The sequence below is a fragment of the Ylistrum balloti genome, unplaced genomic scaffold (genome assembly GCF_031769215.1).
Source record: "Ylistrum balloti isolate Yb309-2 unplaced genomic scaffold, AGI_CSIRO_Ybal_v1 Utg369700, whole genome shotgun sequence".
Lineage (NCBI taxonomy): Eukaryota > Metazoa > Mollusca > Bivalvia > Pectinida > Pectinidae > Ylistrum > Ylistrum balloti.
The window spans coordinates 30,628-43,802 of NW_026781931.1; the positions used below are offsets into that span (position 1 = coordinate 30,628).

The following is a 13,175-nucleotide window of genomic DNA, read 5'->3' on the forward strand; positions in this document are numbered from 1 at the left end:
AAGAGAGATGGAAAAGGAATTGAGGGCGGAAGCCAACAGAAGACAGATTGATGAAACGGAAAACTTTGTACATCGGGTTCGCGGGCCGCCATGGGCTAGACATATCGTCCGTCTTCCTGGAACCATATAGACAGCAAAATTGTGTTACTGTTTAATACGGATATATTTTACAATCTTTTTCATTTATTTATTTATTTATTGTTAATTTAGTCAAAGGCATAATAAAATTACACATTACAAATATTACATAAGCAATTCCATAACAATTAAAATCAGTAATAAATTATTGTGGATTTCTTAAAATTATTAATTATATAATATAAGATATCACAGAAGAATTTCACATACCTTAAAATATCACAGTTTAAACTAGTATCGCAGAAATTAAATTACACTTGCAAATCTTCTAAGTAAAATAGTTGAAAATTTAGAAATATCAATAAAAAAGAGAGAAATTTGATAAAACCAGATGAAAATGCCTTTGGCCTTGGATTACCCATAATGCCTATAAAATAGGCTTATTTCCAATGGGGTCCATTATTTCCAATGGGTTCCTATAATTAGTATGATAGTACCCACAGACTAGATAGATCATTCTTCAAAGCAAATATTAGATATGGATATAGAGGCATAACATTTTGCCTGCATCCATAAATCACTTATCTTATCTTAAACAAATAATTCAACAGACAGAAGGTACTTTGACCCTATACAGGAGTAAGTCAAAAGAACGTCGGAACAGCGATGTATTATATATCACATGGTCAGAAAAAAATAAGGACTTGCCAAATTAATCGACAATCACAAAAAGTAACACATACCTGATTTGTTTTTCCGTCTAGTACAAATGCGTGGAGGGCTTTAAGGTTTGCTGTCACGTTGACCGAGTATGTATACAATCCACGGGATTTCCGTTTCAAAACGAAAGTGAAAGTAAACTGGTCGGCAGGAACTAAGAATTAATTTATCTATTTATGTCTCAACTCTTTATCAAACGAAAGAATGAAAATAATTAAATTACGACAATTCCTATAAAAATCTTGTTATCAAACAATATAGATACATGACTCTTCACGTCCTGAACCGGAAACAAGCTTATCTTAATATCTAACAATCGATTCAATGTTGAATTATTAGGAACGAATCTAAATTAAATCAACTGCAGTCCTTACACGAGCTTTTAACTTTGCCATGCGGGATGTTAATTTATAAATTTCTGGGAAAACTATCTCATTTTGTATATTCCAGCTATCCTTTTGGGCGAGCTTTTAAATTTGCCATGCGAGATGTTAATTTATAAATTTCAAGGAAAACTATCTCATTTTGTTTATTCCAGCTATCTTTATGGACTGACTGGAACTCTATCACTTCAGCAAAATAAATTACCCAGTAACTGCCAATAACCAAAACATTATCCTGATACACTGAAATTATCAAATCTCTTACTTGGTTTCAGCAATGGCCCCAGCAATGTTTATATCCAGTTCCTTTTAAAGAATATATCTTAAAGAAACAAAATGGCTTTCAGCCAGGTCATCTGTTACAATAGACTTTGAGTATGATGAATGAAAGACTGTTATCAGTATATAAGGACTTGAAAACGGTACAAGTCTCAAGTGACAGTAAATCACCCTGCATCATCTGTTTCATCCTTCTAGGACTGTCATTGATGCTATTACCCTGAAGAATACTCAAGAGTTGACTGAGGAAAATCCACAAAAGTCATTAGAAATGTCAACATCTAGATGGGGAGATGCACTAATGCAATAAATTTTGCAATTTTCATAAATCTGATAATTTTTGAAGAACGTCAATTACATGTGTATATTCTGAACTGCGCTCACAAATTTCGAGCATTGGGTACTGAGAAAAACAAAAATAATTGTTTGTTTTGTAATTTGTACACAAACAGACGCTTGTACATTCTAAGATCTGTGGTGGTACAGAAACAGGTGTTTGTTAAAATCTACATGTATGGCGAGCGACTTTGAGATCTGTGGTGGTACAGAAACAGGTGTTTGTTAAAATCTACATGTATGGTGAGTGACTTTGAGATCTGTGATGGGACAGAAAGAGGTGTTTGTTAACTTCGACATGTATGGCGAGTGACTTTGAGATCTGTGATGGTACAGAAACACGTGTTAACTTCCACATGCATGACAAGTGACGTTGAGATCTGTGGTGGTACAGAAACAGGTATTTGTTAACTTTCTACAAATGATGATGTACTTTGGAGACAAATCTTATTCTTTATCATTTAAACTCTTAATATGCCTATCAAAGAAGAAAGCGATGCTGATTGCGTTTCCAATATACCTACCCGTTCTAATTCTCTGCACTCCCGAAATGAGTTTAGTCTTAAGACTTATAAAAATAGTTTTTAGAATTCTGTTTGGAGAATGAAGAATAAGATATCCTGACTTAATATTATACATGGTAGTAATTACAATACTTTGGAGAACAGATATTAAATCTAATGACTGGTCAGAATTTCATGTTTGGAACCAACTAACAGCTGTGAGACTTCAGTTTATATAGTGACAATGCATCATCCTCTTTTGAGCATTTGTTTTATTACATACTCCAACATTGCAGAGAGGAATTCTTCTAGAGCAAAAAGTTTTATTCTGAAGAAACCCAGCATAGCATTTTTATGGCTACGAATCGAAAAATCAAGGGCATGTTGTTTTTTGTGCCATGTGTCTGCAACTTTAACCTTGCCCACAAGTATTACACCATATGAGGTAGGGCTTTCATATTTGGCATGTGTGTTCCTTGCGACAAAGCCTTTTCGGTGGTACCACAATTTCTGACCTTGACCATGACCTTTGATCTACATTTAAAAGTTAAATAAAATCATTACCACAATGAAGACATAAGTATTACACAAAGTGGGCATGCAATTTGCAGATGACTTACACAGTACAGTTTTAATGTCCCACTTTAGAATTTGTTGCAACAAGGGGCGTAGTATTTCATAAACACATCTTGTTTTTTTCTCATTTTCTAAAAGTGTCATATGTAATCTTGAAGTTTATGATTACAGAATTCAGAAGATGAAACAATGATTTACATTTAAAGTTGTAAGGGATTTAGGCAGGGCCTTACTTATCAAATAGTGGTGCCTGAGAAGAATCGGACCAAGATCTCTGCGACCACAATGACATCACTATCCATGTCTGTCTGATAATTCTCTTAATTAAAACGGTACTTTGAAACTAATATACCTGAAAGTAGATCAAAGTATGTAATCAATCGGTGTTTAATACTGACCTCTATGACCTTGAGAGTAGGTTATGGTCAATATAAAAGATACAGTTAAATTGTTTCCAAGTGTCTGTCATGGAAGTAGAATGTGACCAGTCTAGCAGTTTGTTTCTTTTTCAAGCTGTACTCTTGTCCCAGTGACATTGACTTGATAACAGAAAGCTCCCTTCTCAGCATGGCTTACAGAAATTGTTTGAAGTATCAAGAATTGTCTAAAAATTAATTTTGAGTCAATTTGATTGAATTTCATTTTCCATTAGAATTTAACTTTATTTAACAACTAACAATACATCCCATCTCCAATAGATTATGTACAAAAGTGTTTGGTTTCAGATACCTTAATTTTTTCTAGCCAGCTGATCTATTTCATGTTCATTACTAGGGACCAAGGGGAACCTACATATGAAATTTGACAAATATTATCCAGTGATTCTTAAGAAATAGTGATAACGGAAATTGTTTACAGATGAAAGGACGGATGATGGACAGACGGATGATGGACGTAGGCAATTTGAAAAGCCAACCATCATCAGATGGTGGACTAAAAATCAAGGCTCCTATAAACATATGATTTCAAGTGATTTTCTTATTTTTGCAATTCTTGCACTGAAAATATTTTGTTTTAGATATACTTTCTCTGACTGCAGTTTCTGTATTCTATTTATACAGCAATCATAATGAATGCACTACCAGGTAATTCATTATTGTAATAATTTTCTGTAAAGTGATGTGCTAAATTTTAGTAGTTTACAATATATATCATCCAACAATGAATAAAAAGAAGACACCATATTTGTAGAGTGTATATTTCAGAAAGTAATTTATCACACAATAGTTCTGTACATGTTCAGTAATCCATTGTATTGCTCTTATACATTTCTCTGTTGATATTTTGTCTCTCGTCTTTGCTCACTGATTCTCTATGTTTTTTCATCAAATCAAATTTGTCCAGGCTATTTCGTGCTTTTAAAACATCAAACTTTTTCTGTTGTTTAGCTGTTAGATTTACTGTGAATTCTGCTCCCTTCAATTCCTGTCGTTCCCATCTCTCCAGCCAGGGTTTAGGATTTAACGGCACCTTTAAATATAAGTAACAGAATTTAAATCTACAGATCAGAGGGTTGTGAAAATCAAGTAATGCCAAATTAACTGTAATTTCATTTGTAAAAATGCTTGACAATAAAAGCAGGTTAGATATTACAACTCTTAAAATAGAAAATGTCTGTAAGACATGAATGCCAAAATTCAAACGCATTACAAAAAATTGTAAACTGTGATTTTTTACCCTTTGACCTCTGAGTACAGAGTAAATATCATAAAAATCTTCACAGATGGCTGAAACACATGTTTATACACAGATGACTTAAATATGATGATAAACAATCAGACAAGCATTTCACTTCAGAAAGTCTCGGACTTAATACACTTACTTCAACAGTCCTAGACCTATTATCAAAACTCTAGGTCTACAGTTTTATTAACAGATGTTTTATAAGGGATCTTTAACATACTATAATATATATGCACCAGTTTTCTAACTTTTCAATCAAAGTATTTTGATAAATGCCAAACAGTATGATGATGCATATTGCACTTCTCCAAAAAGTTTGCTTTCCAAAGTTCATAGAATAGCCTAGAATTCTGTATAGTTGGTAATTACAGAGGTTTTAGTATCGATATATTCATAGTCTTTAAAGATAACACAAAATTACAATACCATGTAAATATCTTCAGGATTAATCAAGATCTCACAAAATGTATGTTATCATCCCTAAACGGAAACAATATATAGACATGTGAAATTCAATAAGCATTAACTTTTATGACCAAGGATATCTGCAAAATATTAGCTCTGCTAACTAAAACAACTATACAGTAGCATGGAGTACAGAAATCATGTCATATTTTAAAACTGTTGGCAGGATATCAGCAGTAATTAGGATTAGAGTGACCATTGTTTACAGAGTTGTGATGTGATAAAAACTTACTATCTGGCCATTGATAGGAATAGGTTGACCTTTGGGAATAAGTGTGACTTTCAGGTCAAATGGAACTGTGCTGTATTCTTGTGGAGCATTTCTCAGGTAACGCAGGTGTTCGTCAAGCCGCTTCTCCAGTTTCAACACCTCTATCCTCTGTATAGTGGGATTATACAGGTGATAGGAAATTTCTACACCTGTGAAAAAGAGTTCACAATGATGTGAAAACAGACAGTCACATCATTTCGATATGAATCACTTGCCAAATAAAACCTATACCTTGAAAAATGTGATAGTTGTTATTTTTGAGAAACTTCAAAATATAGATACCCTGAAAATAAAGATTACTATAGAAACCAATAGTCAATTTCATAATATCTATGATGAATATATCATTTTTACATCCAGATTTTTAATGAAACATAAATTATTGTTTTCTAAATTTTTGAAAAAAATGCAGTATTATTTTCCAGCACAAGAAAGTGATCTGCTACATTAGGGGTCTTGGGGTTTGTTCCTCGAAGGTCATTTACATTTACTTAAAAAAGAATGAAATATATGGAAATAGAGATCATCAAAATTTGCATTCATCATCTCCTTTATAAGTTTACTTTGATCTAACCTGCTCTCACAGACATAACATAAAATGAATCAAGTATCCACATAACTATTTACTGCACACTTCATGTACCGTGAACTTCCATGGACGATCACTTCACTGCACATACTGCAAATAATTCATTAGCTATATATACATGTATAACTGTAAGAGCAAAATTTCAACCTTCGAAAAAAAAAATCTACATTAAATAGCTTACCTTTATTGACTTTCCTGTTGACACTTGACATCAAATTGACTTTTCTGACATTAAGTTTAAAGGTTTATAAAAATGAAACAAAAAATCCTTGTTTTGTACATCTTACCTTGGCCATCGATGACATTCCTCAAAGTGAATATATGCTCCATTCCTTGTCTCCCGCGCTCGATGCATATGCCTACAAATCTACTGCTCTTGTTTGGTGCAAAAATATCTGCAGCAGTTACTGCTAATATACTACCTACAAAAATGTCAAACAAAAATTAAATTAAAACACTAAAAAAATAAATTCATCAAATGGGCTTGTCATTCAGTTCAACAATTATTTTACTTAATTATTTTAAGGCCCCACTCTACATTGTGCAAGCAGTACAGGAGAGAAGATGAATTCACGTTCATAATATATAACAACTTTTTGAATGAGAAGATAGCCCAATTTTTATTGTAAGACAGCCGTGAAATACTTTATATATAAAGTTATTTTAAAGAAAATAACATTACAAATGTCATTAGGGGATTTATATATCCCCTTCACAAACACAAAACTTTGGTAAAAGTTTGGTAAAAGTGCTTGTTATTTACATAAATATTTTTTCAGAGAATAGAAAATGCACTTTATAATGATTTCAAATTCAATTATCACTTATATAAATAGTATAGAAGCTCTTTCATTATGAAAGATCATAACTACAGCAGATTTAGATAAAATCCAATTTAGATCTTTTGTGCCCATGAACAGATGATTTAATTTTGTAGTCCAAGTTGCAGTGAAAACAACAGCAGGTGATATGGAGACTTTGAAGATAAATAAATTTCTGAAAAAAGGGGAATAACCTAGGTCATGATTTAGGTCACTTTTGCTTAAGGGTTTGAAATAGCTGAACAGGTTAAACCCATATGAGAAATGCCAGGCACAGGTCAGGACAAAGGCTGGACTGCAGAACATGTGCAAAATGATGGGTCCAGACCTGACTGTAATTAACTTGCTGAATATCCTTAGTCTCCCTGATTTATACACGTCTGCCCGATTTATACAAGTGTCTCCCTGATTTATACAAGTGTCTCCCTGATTTATTAAAGTGTCTCCCTGATTTATACAAATGTTTCCCTGATTTATACAAGTGTCTCCCTGATTTATACATTTGTCTCCCTGGTTTATACACATGTCTCCCTGGTTTATACATGTGTCTCCCTGATTTATACATGTGACTCTCTCATTTATACAAGTGTCTCCCTGATTTATACAAGTGTCTCCCTGATTTATACAAGTGTCTCCCTGATTTGTACATTTGTCTCCCTGGTTTATACACGTGTCTCCCTCAATTATACAAGTGTCTCCCTGATTTATACAAGTGTCTCCCTGATTTATACACGTCTCCCTGATTTGTACATGTCTCCCTGCTTTATACAAGTGTCTCTCTGATTTATACACATATCTCCCTGATTTTTACATTTGACTCCCTGATTTATACAAGTATCTCCCTGATTTATAAAAGTGTCTCCCTGATTTGTACATTTGTCTCCCTGATTTATACACGTCTCCCTGATTTATACAAGTGTCTCCCTGGTTTATACACATGTCTCCCTGATTTATACATGTCTCCCTGATTTATACAAGTGTCTCCCTGATTTATACACATGTCTCCCTGGTTTATACAAGTGTCTCCCTGATTTATACACGTCTCCCTGATTTGTACATTTGTCTCCCTGATTTATACACGTTTCCATGAGTTCTTATTGTGGCATGTTTATGAATTTGAATTTGATAGCCAAAAGGCAGCTTCTACAACTTCATGAATATGTTCCTTGGTCTGTAATGACACTATTTATATATTCTTTGATCTGTAAAGACACTATTAAATCTTGCACATTTGAACATGTTACTTATTAAGCGGTCAGTATAATTAGGAAGGAAAAAATTAAAAAGAGATCCCAGAGGGATCTTGGCTTGCAACATTGTCTCTCCTTATTTGTTTTTTAAAGTTGGATCTTTTCCCTTCTTTGCTCTTCTCTCTCCTGTTTTTGCTCTTAGTGATGCAAAATTGGAACATTCCTTTATAAAAATAGTGATAATAATATTTGACTGCCAAATCCAAGATGGTCACCATAAAAAGATACAGTATTTCTCATGAAATGGTAATAACAAACTCCATTGTAAAAATCAAAGATGGCCAAACAACTAGGGTCCACGGGGAACTTATATATCAAACTTGAGATATACCTGTCAATTACTTCTCAAGAAACAGAAATGTTCCCAGATGGATGGACAACAGACGATGATGGAGGTGGGCTAAAAACGGTTAGTAAACCATAGAAATGATCAAACTTATGAAGATGTATCATCATATGATGGCCATGTCAAGATCCTTCTCTGATATTTAATATATGTAGTGAAACACTCCTTACCAACATAAAACTCTGGCATTTTTAAATGTCTCCTGCGATTCAACATATCATTTCTTTCCAAAGCATCTCTCAGAGTGTCTTTACTCCAATTAGGTCCACGGTTAGGAAGGAACTCTGGATACACTTCTCTGAAATGGTAAGATAAGCTCATCTTAATCAGGATGTATACCACACATAGGTACATGGGGGTACTTTGTCTCAGGTGACCTAAAAAACCCCATGGTTTGGTTGGTGTTTATCTAATAACTTATTGTTTGCTTCTTAACCTTCTATGTCATAGCTAAATTACTTGTAACCATATTATTTGTCCAACTTCGAATCAATTTTGAAATGTCTCTTTTTAAGACAAGGGCTTGGGCCATTTTTCTTGTAACAGATAAGTCATTTGAGTAAAACATGGTAAATGACCCACATATAGTACACAAATTAACACTCTGAAATTATCTCCCTTGACAGTTTCAAATCTATTTAGGTTACATTCTGATTTTCAATGTTATTGATTTATTTCCTGTTATTTTGAAAGTTTTTTCTATTAAATGTGATACCTGGTATTCCTATATCTAAACTGAATATCAATGTTAAAAGTTTTGAGTAATAGATTCTGATCTACAAATAGATATAAATTTCATCAAGTTTTAACAATATTTATTCAATATATTTAAAACAGATGAAAACAATACATTTTAATGTAACAGTTCATAATTCTCCTATCCACATTAGGCTTATCTAAGCTTTTACTGGCAGAGATAGGGGAATTCCATATCACGACAATTGTATGATGTTATATCAACAACAAAGTAGTGTCACATCAACTATGCCAAGTAATGAGATAGCAATAATGTTTCATTAATAAAGAGCCAGAAGTATATCAGAAAAATAAGAATCTCTCCCTTCAGTTGAGATCTCTGATCACACTACAAGAGGATGACCCATTACATTAATCTATCAACATTATCTTTAATTTTAGCATCTGCTTTGTGAAGAAAGAAAATCTGTCTCCTGAACATTAAATGAATAATGGAATAACCAAATGAGCTGTGGATTGACTTCCAAAATGCTAGGTTTGTCTGAAATTGATATTGACATTACACAGGGATAAACATATATATGTCAGGGCTAGCTCTGGGTCAAAATTCAGTTTCGCCAAACCAAATTTTTTTTGCTATAAGCGCGCGAACAGATTCCGGAACTCACCCTCACCCGACGAGCCCTTAATTTCCTCATATAATAAAAACACATATGCTAATTATATAATTACATTATTTATTCACTGTTTTAACAACAATACATCAAACATAACACAGTATATGGTAAAAGAGTTTATAAACATGAAATTATTACAGGCCTTCTGCATCTCGACAGTTTGCTGTTGTGTTGCCAAAGCAGCAGAGTGAGAGTTCTCATCTGTAAAATTGAAAATAAAATTTAGAATAGAATTGAACATTTGCAGAGAGATACAGGATTACATCGAACCTTATTTTACACCATCAAAGTATTATACTTATTACAGTAACTTCCTAAGTAATATATCTCTTAAAAACACTTCAGAGATAATAAAGACATAATCGTTAAACTAAAAGATTGTGTTTCTAATTCATGTGCCAAGCAGGCTGTAATGAGTAACTACATTGTACCATCCTCCAGGCTGTATAGTATTTCTGAATTACTTCATCTAATTTTACATAATTTTCTGTTCATAAATGATGAATAGTTGTATATACCTGATCCTTTCTCATGCTTAACCAAGCACTCTTTCTTACTGCAGTCATCAGTGAAACTATTTCTAACTAATGCCTTCATACACATGTCACAAAACATGAGCTTTTGCTCTGGGTCATATTTTAGCCATGGCCTGCCAATTTTCCAACTATCTAGAAACTTTCTTGAACTACTGCCCTTGTTAGTAACCTGATCAGGGCTGTCATTTTCCTTTTCAATAGATGGTGTCTTAAAACCAAATGATGACAATCTGGGTACTTTCCAATCCCTATCACTAAAGGGGAGTTTACGTTTTCCCATTTCATCTAACGATCTATCTTAGTGAAGGGCCAAATCTGATGTGACCAAAATATGTACAAAAATATAAAACAAAATCGGCAACATAGTGTAAAAACAACAAAATTATATCTTGTGTTTCTTGCTATTTTAATAGTCAATCAAAAAGGTTAAGAAGCCTATTTCGGCCCTTTCAAATACACTAGTTTACTAAGTTATGTCTGCAGAAATCACAAACTTGTGCCCAATTAACGACATTGACACACCTAATGATCGACCTACCGTAAGCCAATTCCCGATAAAACAACATCTTTCCTTCAGCTAACTTACCTTATTGTTCATGGCAGAGGCTATCTCGGATTGAGACAATGGAGACATCATTGGATAATTGGCAATTTTCATTACAGGCATGTTGCTGTTTAGACAGGTAAACGTTGCTGTCAAAACACAAAAGAGTTCCGATAGCTGACCTTGCCCCAGCTGCGGGAGTCAGTCAGCCGTGACCGTGTAGTACACAACGATGTCGGAGCAAAATTTACCTGTGTCACTCGTTACAAATAAGTTAAACGCCAGTGATTTTTCTCTATACAGTCATCGGTGACTGGAAATGTCTCTAATCGGCATTTTCGCCAATAGAAATTTGAAATCGCCAATCTCATTTCACTTTCGCCAATGGCGCCATTGGCAATCGCCAGCGCGAGCCCTGTATGTGTAAGCAATCTTACGTAAAATCTCTTGGGACTTTGATTGAGGTATCAGCTTCCTCCACATTTAACTGACCAGATGACAATTTAGATTTTCTCTGCTTTTCAATGACATGATTAGGGATTGTGTTTGACCACCTCTTGATAATGGCTTGTGGACATGTAGAAGTTACTGAAAACAAGAAAAAAATCATCACGAAAATATGTAGTGACAAATCTGAAGACACAAACAAGGCGCAAACATCTGAAAACATTCGATATTTATCATCTATCATTTCTTATGTATTAACAATTTATTAAAATTATACAAATAGAAACAGTATAGAAAAATTATGTAAGTTATAATGTATATGTGGTCTTGTAAAAAATGGCATACATCTTGCAGGCTGAGTTATTCATGCTATTAGCCACACTTGTTGAAATAGAGAAAAATTAAAATAAAGGAGAATGTCCTTTCTAAATATCGAGTGATAATGAATATTTCAATTAACTACTGACTTATTTTTGGTTCTCATAGATTCATTCTGATTCACCACTACAGTCGTTTTGGTACTTGCAAAATGGTTCACACAGCTGAAGCGTCATTTTGAGCGAACACTTTTTCAGTAACAGAATGAGCAATTTTTAGCATTGATAAAGCATCTTTAAAGTCTAATTGAATACATAAATCAAAACATTTCCAAATGTACCGAAACGAAGTATTTTGGAAGTACCGAACAATCTGGTACCGAAACGACTTGTCTCAACTTTGATCCCTTCGACTGTCTGTTTAATAACATGTTCCTCCTAAATATATCTAGTTTATCATTGCATGCTGACACTACGTGATTAAGTCCTTGACTGTGTACATGTCACTTTGTTTTGAATATTTTTTAACAGACGTAAATCTATCACTGTATAAATTGTATTTTAGAGAATTTCGATCCCCTTACTTGAGAGGACGCATTACAGTTCTATGCCATCCTTTTAATAAGTCTTAATTATTATGACGCTCTATCGACTATCATTTTATTTGTCTGGATTAGATTGACTCCAGACCGATATTTAAAAAGTCGACAGTACGTCAGAATAATTCGGACCCCCTTTCAACCAACTTCCCAACAAGTGCATGTCCTCTCTATGGAGGACATATCATCCAGTGCATCTACTCATTAATCTATGCACCTATGTGGGTAAAGTATATGATAACAAAATAGCAAATAAACATGAGGATGAAGAAATGTATACTGACTAGTGTTAACTACAACTACAGTAACCTATTAACTTACATTGTAAACGCTTTCCAAAACGACAACATGTTCTCCCAACGGTAGCCATTTTTCATCCCCGTCTCAGAAATGTTTGGTATCCTGAATAATATAAAGTGTTCATGTGATGAATCAAATACGATCCCCGCATTTGTACTAAATACGTATATTCTTATCGATAAGTTTAAGCACTCTCGTCACAATGTTGACTTCCTGTTTATGATGGAGAATTAGATCCTGCAGATATAGGACTAAAGAGAGTTTCATTGGAGTATTTTACAAGACGAAAAGTGGACCTCCTTTATTATTTTTATACGACGTGCTTATCAAACTCATGTGATCTGATATGGGATATAATCTTTTTGCTTCTTCTAACTTTTTTTCACGGTAGAAATGTGGTAAGAAACCGTATGTTTTTGTTACCTGAAATCATTAACGTCAACTTTTAAGTAATATAACCAACAGTATCTAGTTTGTTATACCTTCACTCTAATATCTCCAAGTTTCCTATTTTGACCCATCGAGAAGGATAAATGTGTCTGGTGGGATATCAAAGTCCATACAGTCTGAAAAGGCATCAGTAGTCTCGGAGATGCAAATCCAAAATGATTATGTAAATATGTGAACTATATATTATATATATATATATGACATAAAACCAAATCCGATGTCTGCATAATACCGGTATACTGCCTGTACTATGAATCTGGCATTACCTAGAAAGAAGGAAAACTTAAGAATCACAGAAAACTATACACA

General features: G+C 33.7%; 1 protein-coding gene across 1 annotated transcript; it reads right to left on the bottom strand.

The window, feature by feature from the left end:
* Window positions 1-4,057: 4,057 nt before the first annotated feature.
* Window positions 4,058-12,973, bottom strand: LOC132565177 (large ribosomal subunit protein bL19m-like). Its single transcript, XM_060229804.1, has 7 exons — window positions 12,899-12,973; window positions 12,438-12,518; window positions 11,191-11,341; window positions 8,471-8,598; window positions 6,171-6,305; window positions 5,256-5,443; window positions 4,058-4,345 (listed from the first exon to the last, which is right to left on the bottom strand). Exons 2-7 carry the CDS (start codon window positions 12,484-12,486, stop codon window positions 4,115-4,117), a joined length of 882 nt encoding a protein of 293 aa, XP_060085787.1. The 5' UTR covers window positions 12,487-12,518; window positions 12,899-12,973; the 3' UTR covers window positions 4,058-4,114.
* Between the last annotated feature and the right edge of the window lie 202 nt (window positions 12,974-13,175).

Bases quoted from the DNA above. Each gene is read 5' to 3' on its own strand.
- LOC132565177 (XM_060229804.1), bottom strand. From the start codon at position 12,486: ATGGCTACCGTTGGGAGAACATGTTGTCGTTTTGGAAAGCGTTTACAA. The intron at 8,599-11,190 runs GTAAGATTGCTT...TTACCATTTCAG, and splicing joins AAAGTCCCAAGAGATTTTAC to AGAAGTGTATCCAGAGTTCC. The intron at 4,346-5,255 runs GTAAGTTTTTAT...TTATATTTAAAG, and splicing joins TTCCTATCAATGGCCAGATA to GTGCCGTTAAATCCTAAACC.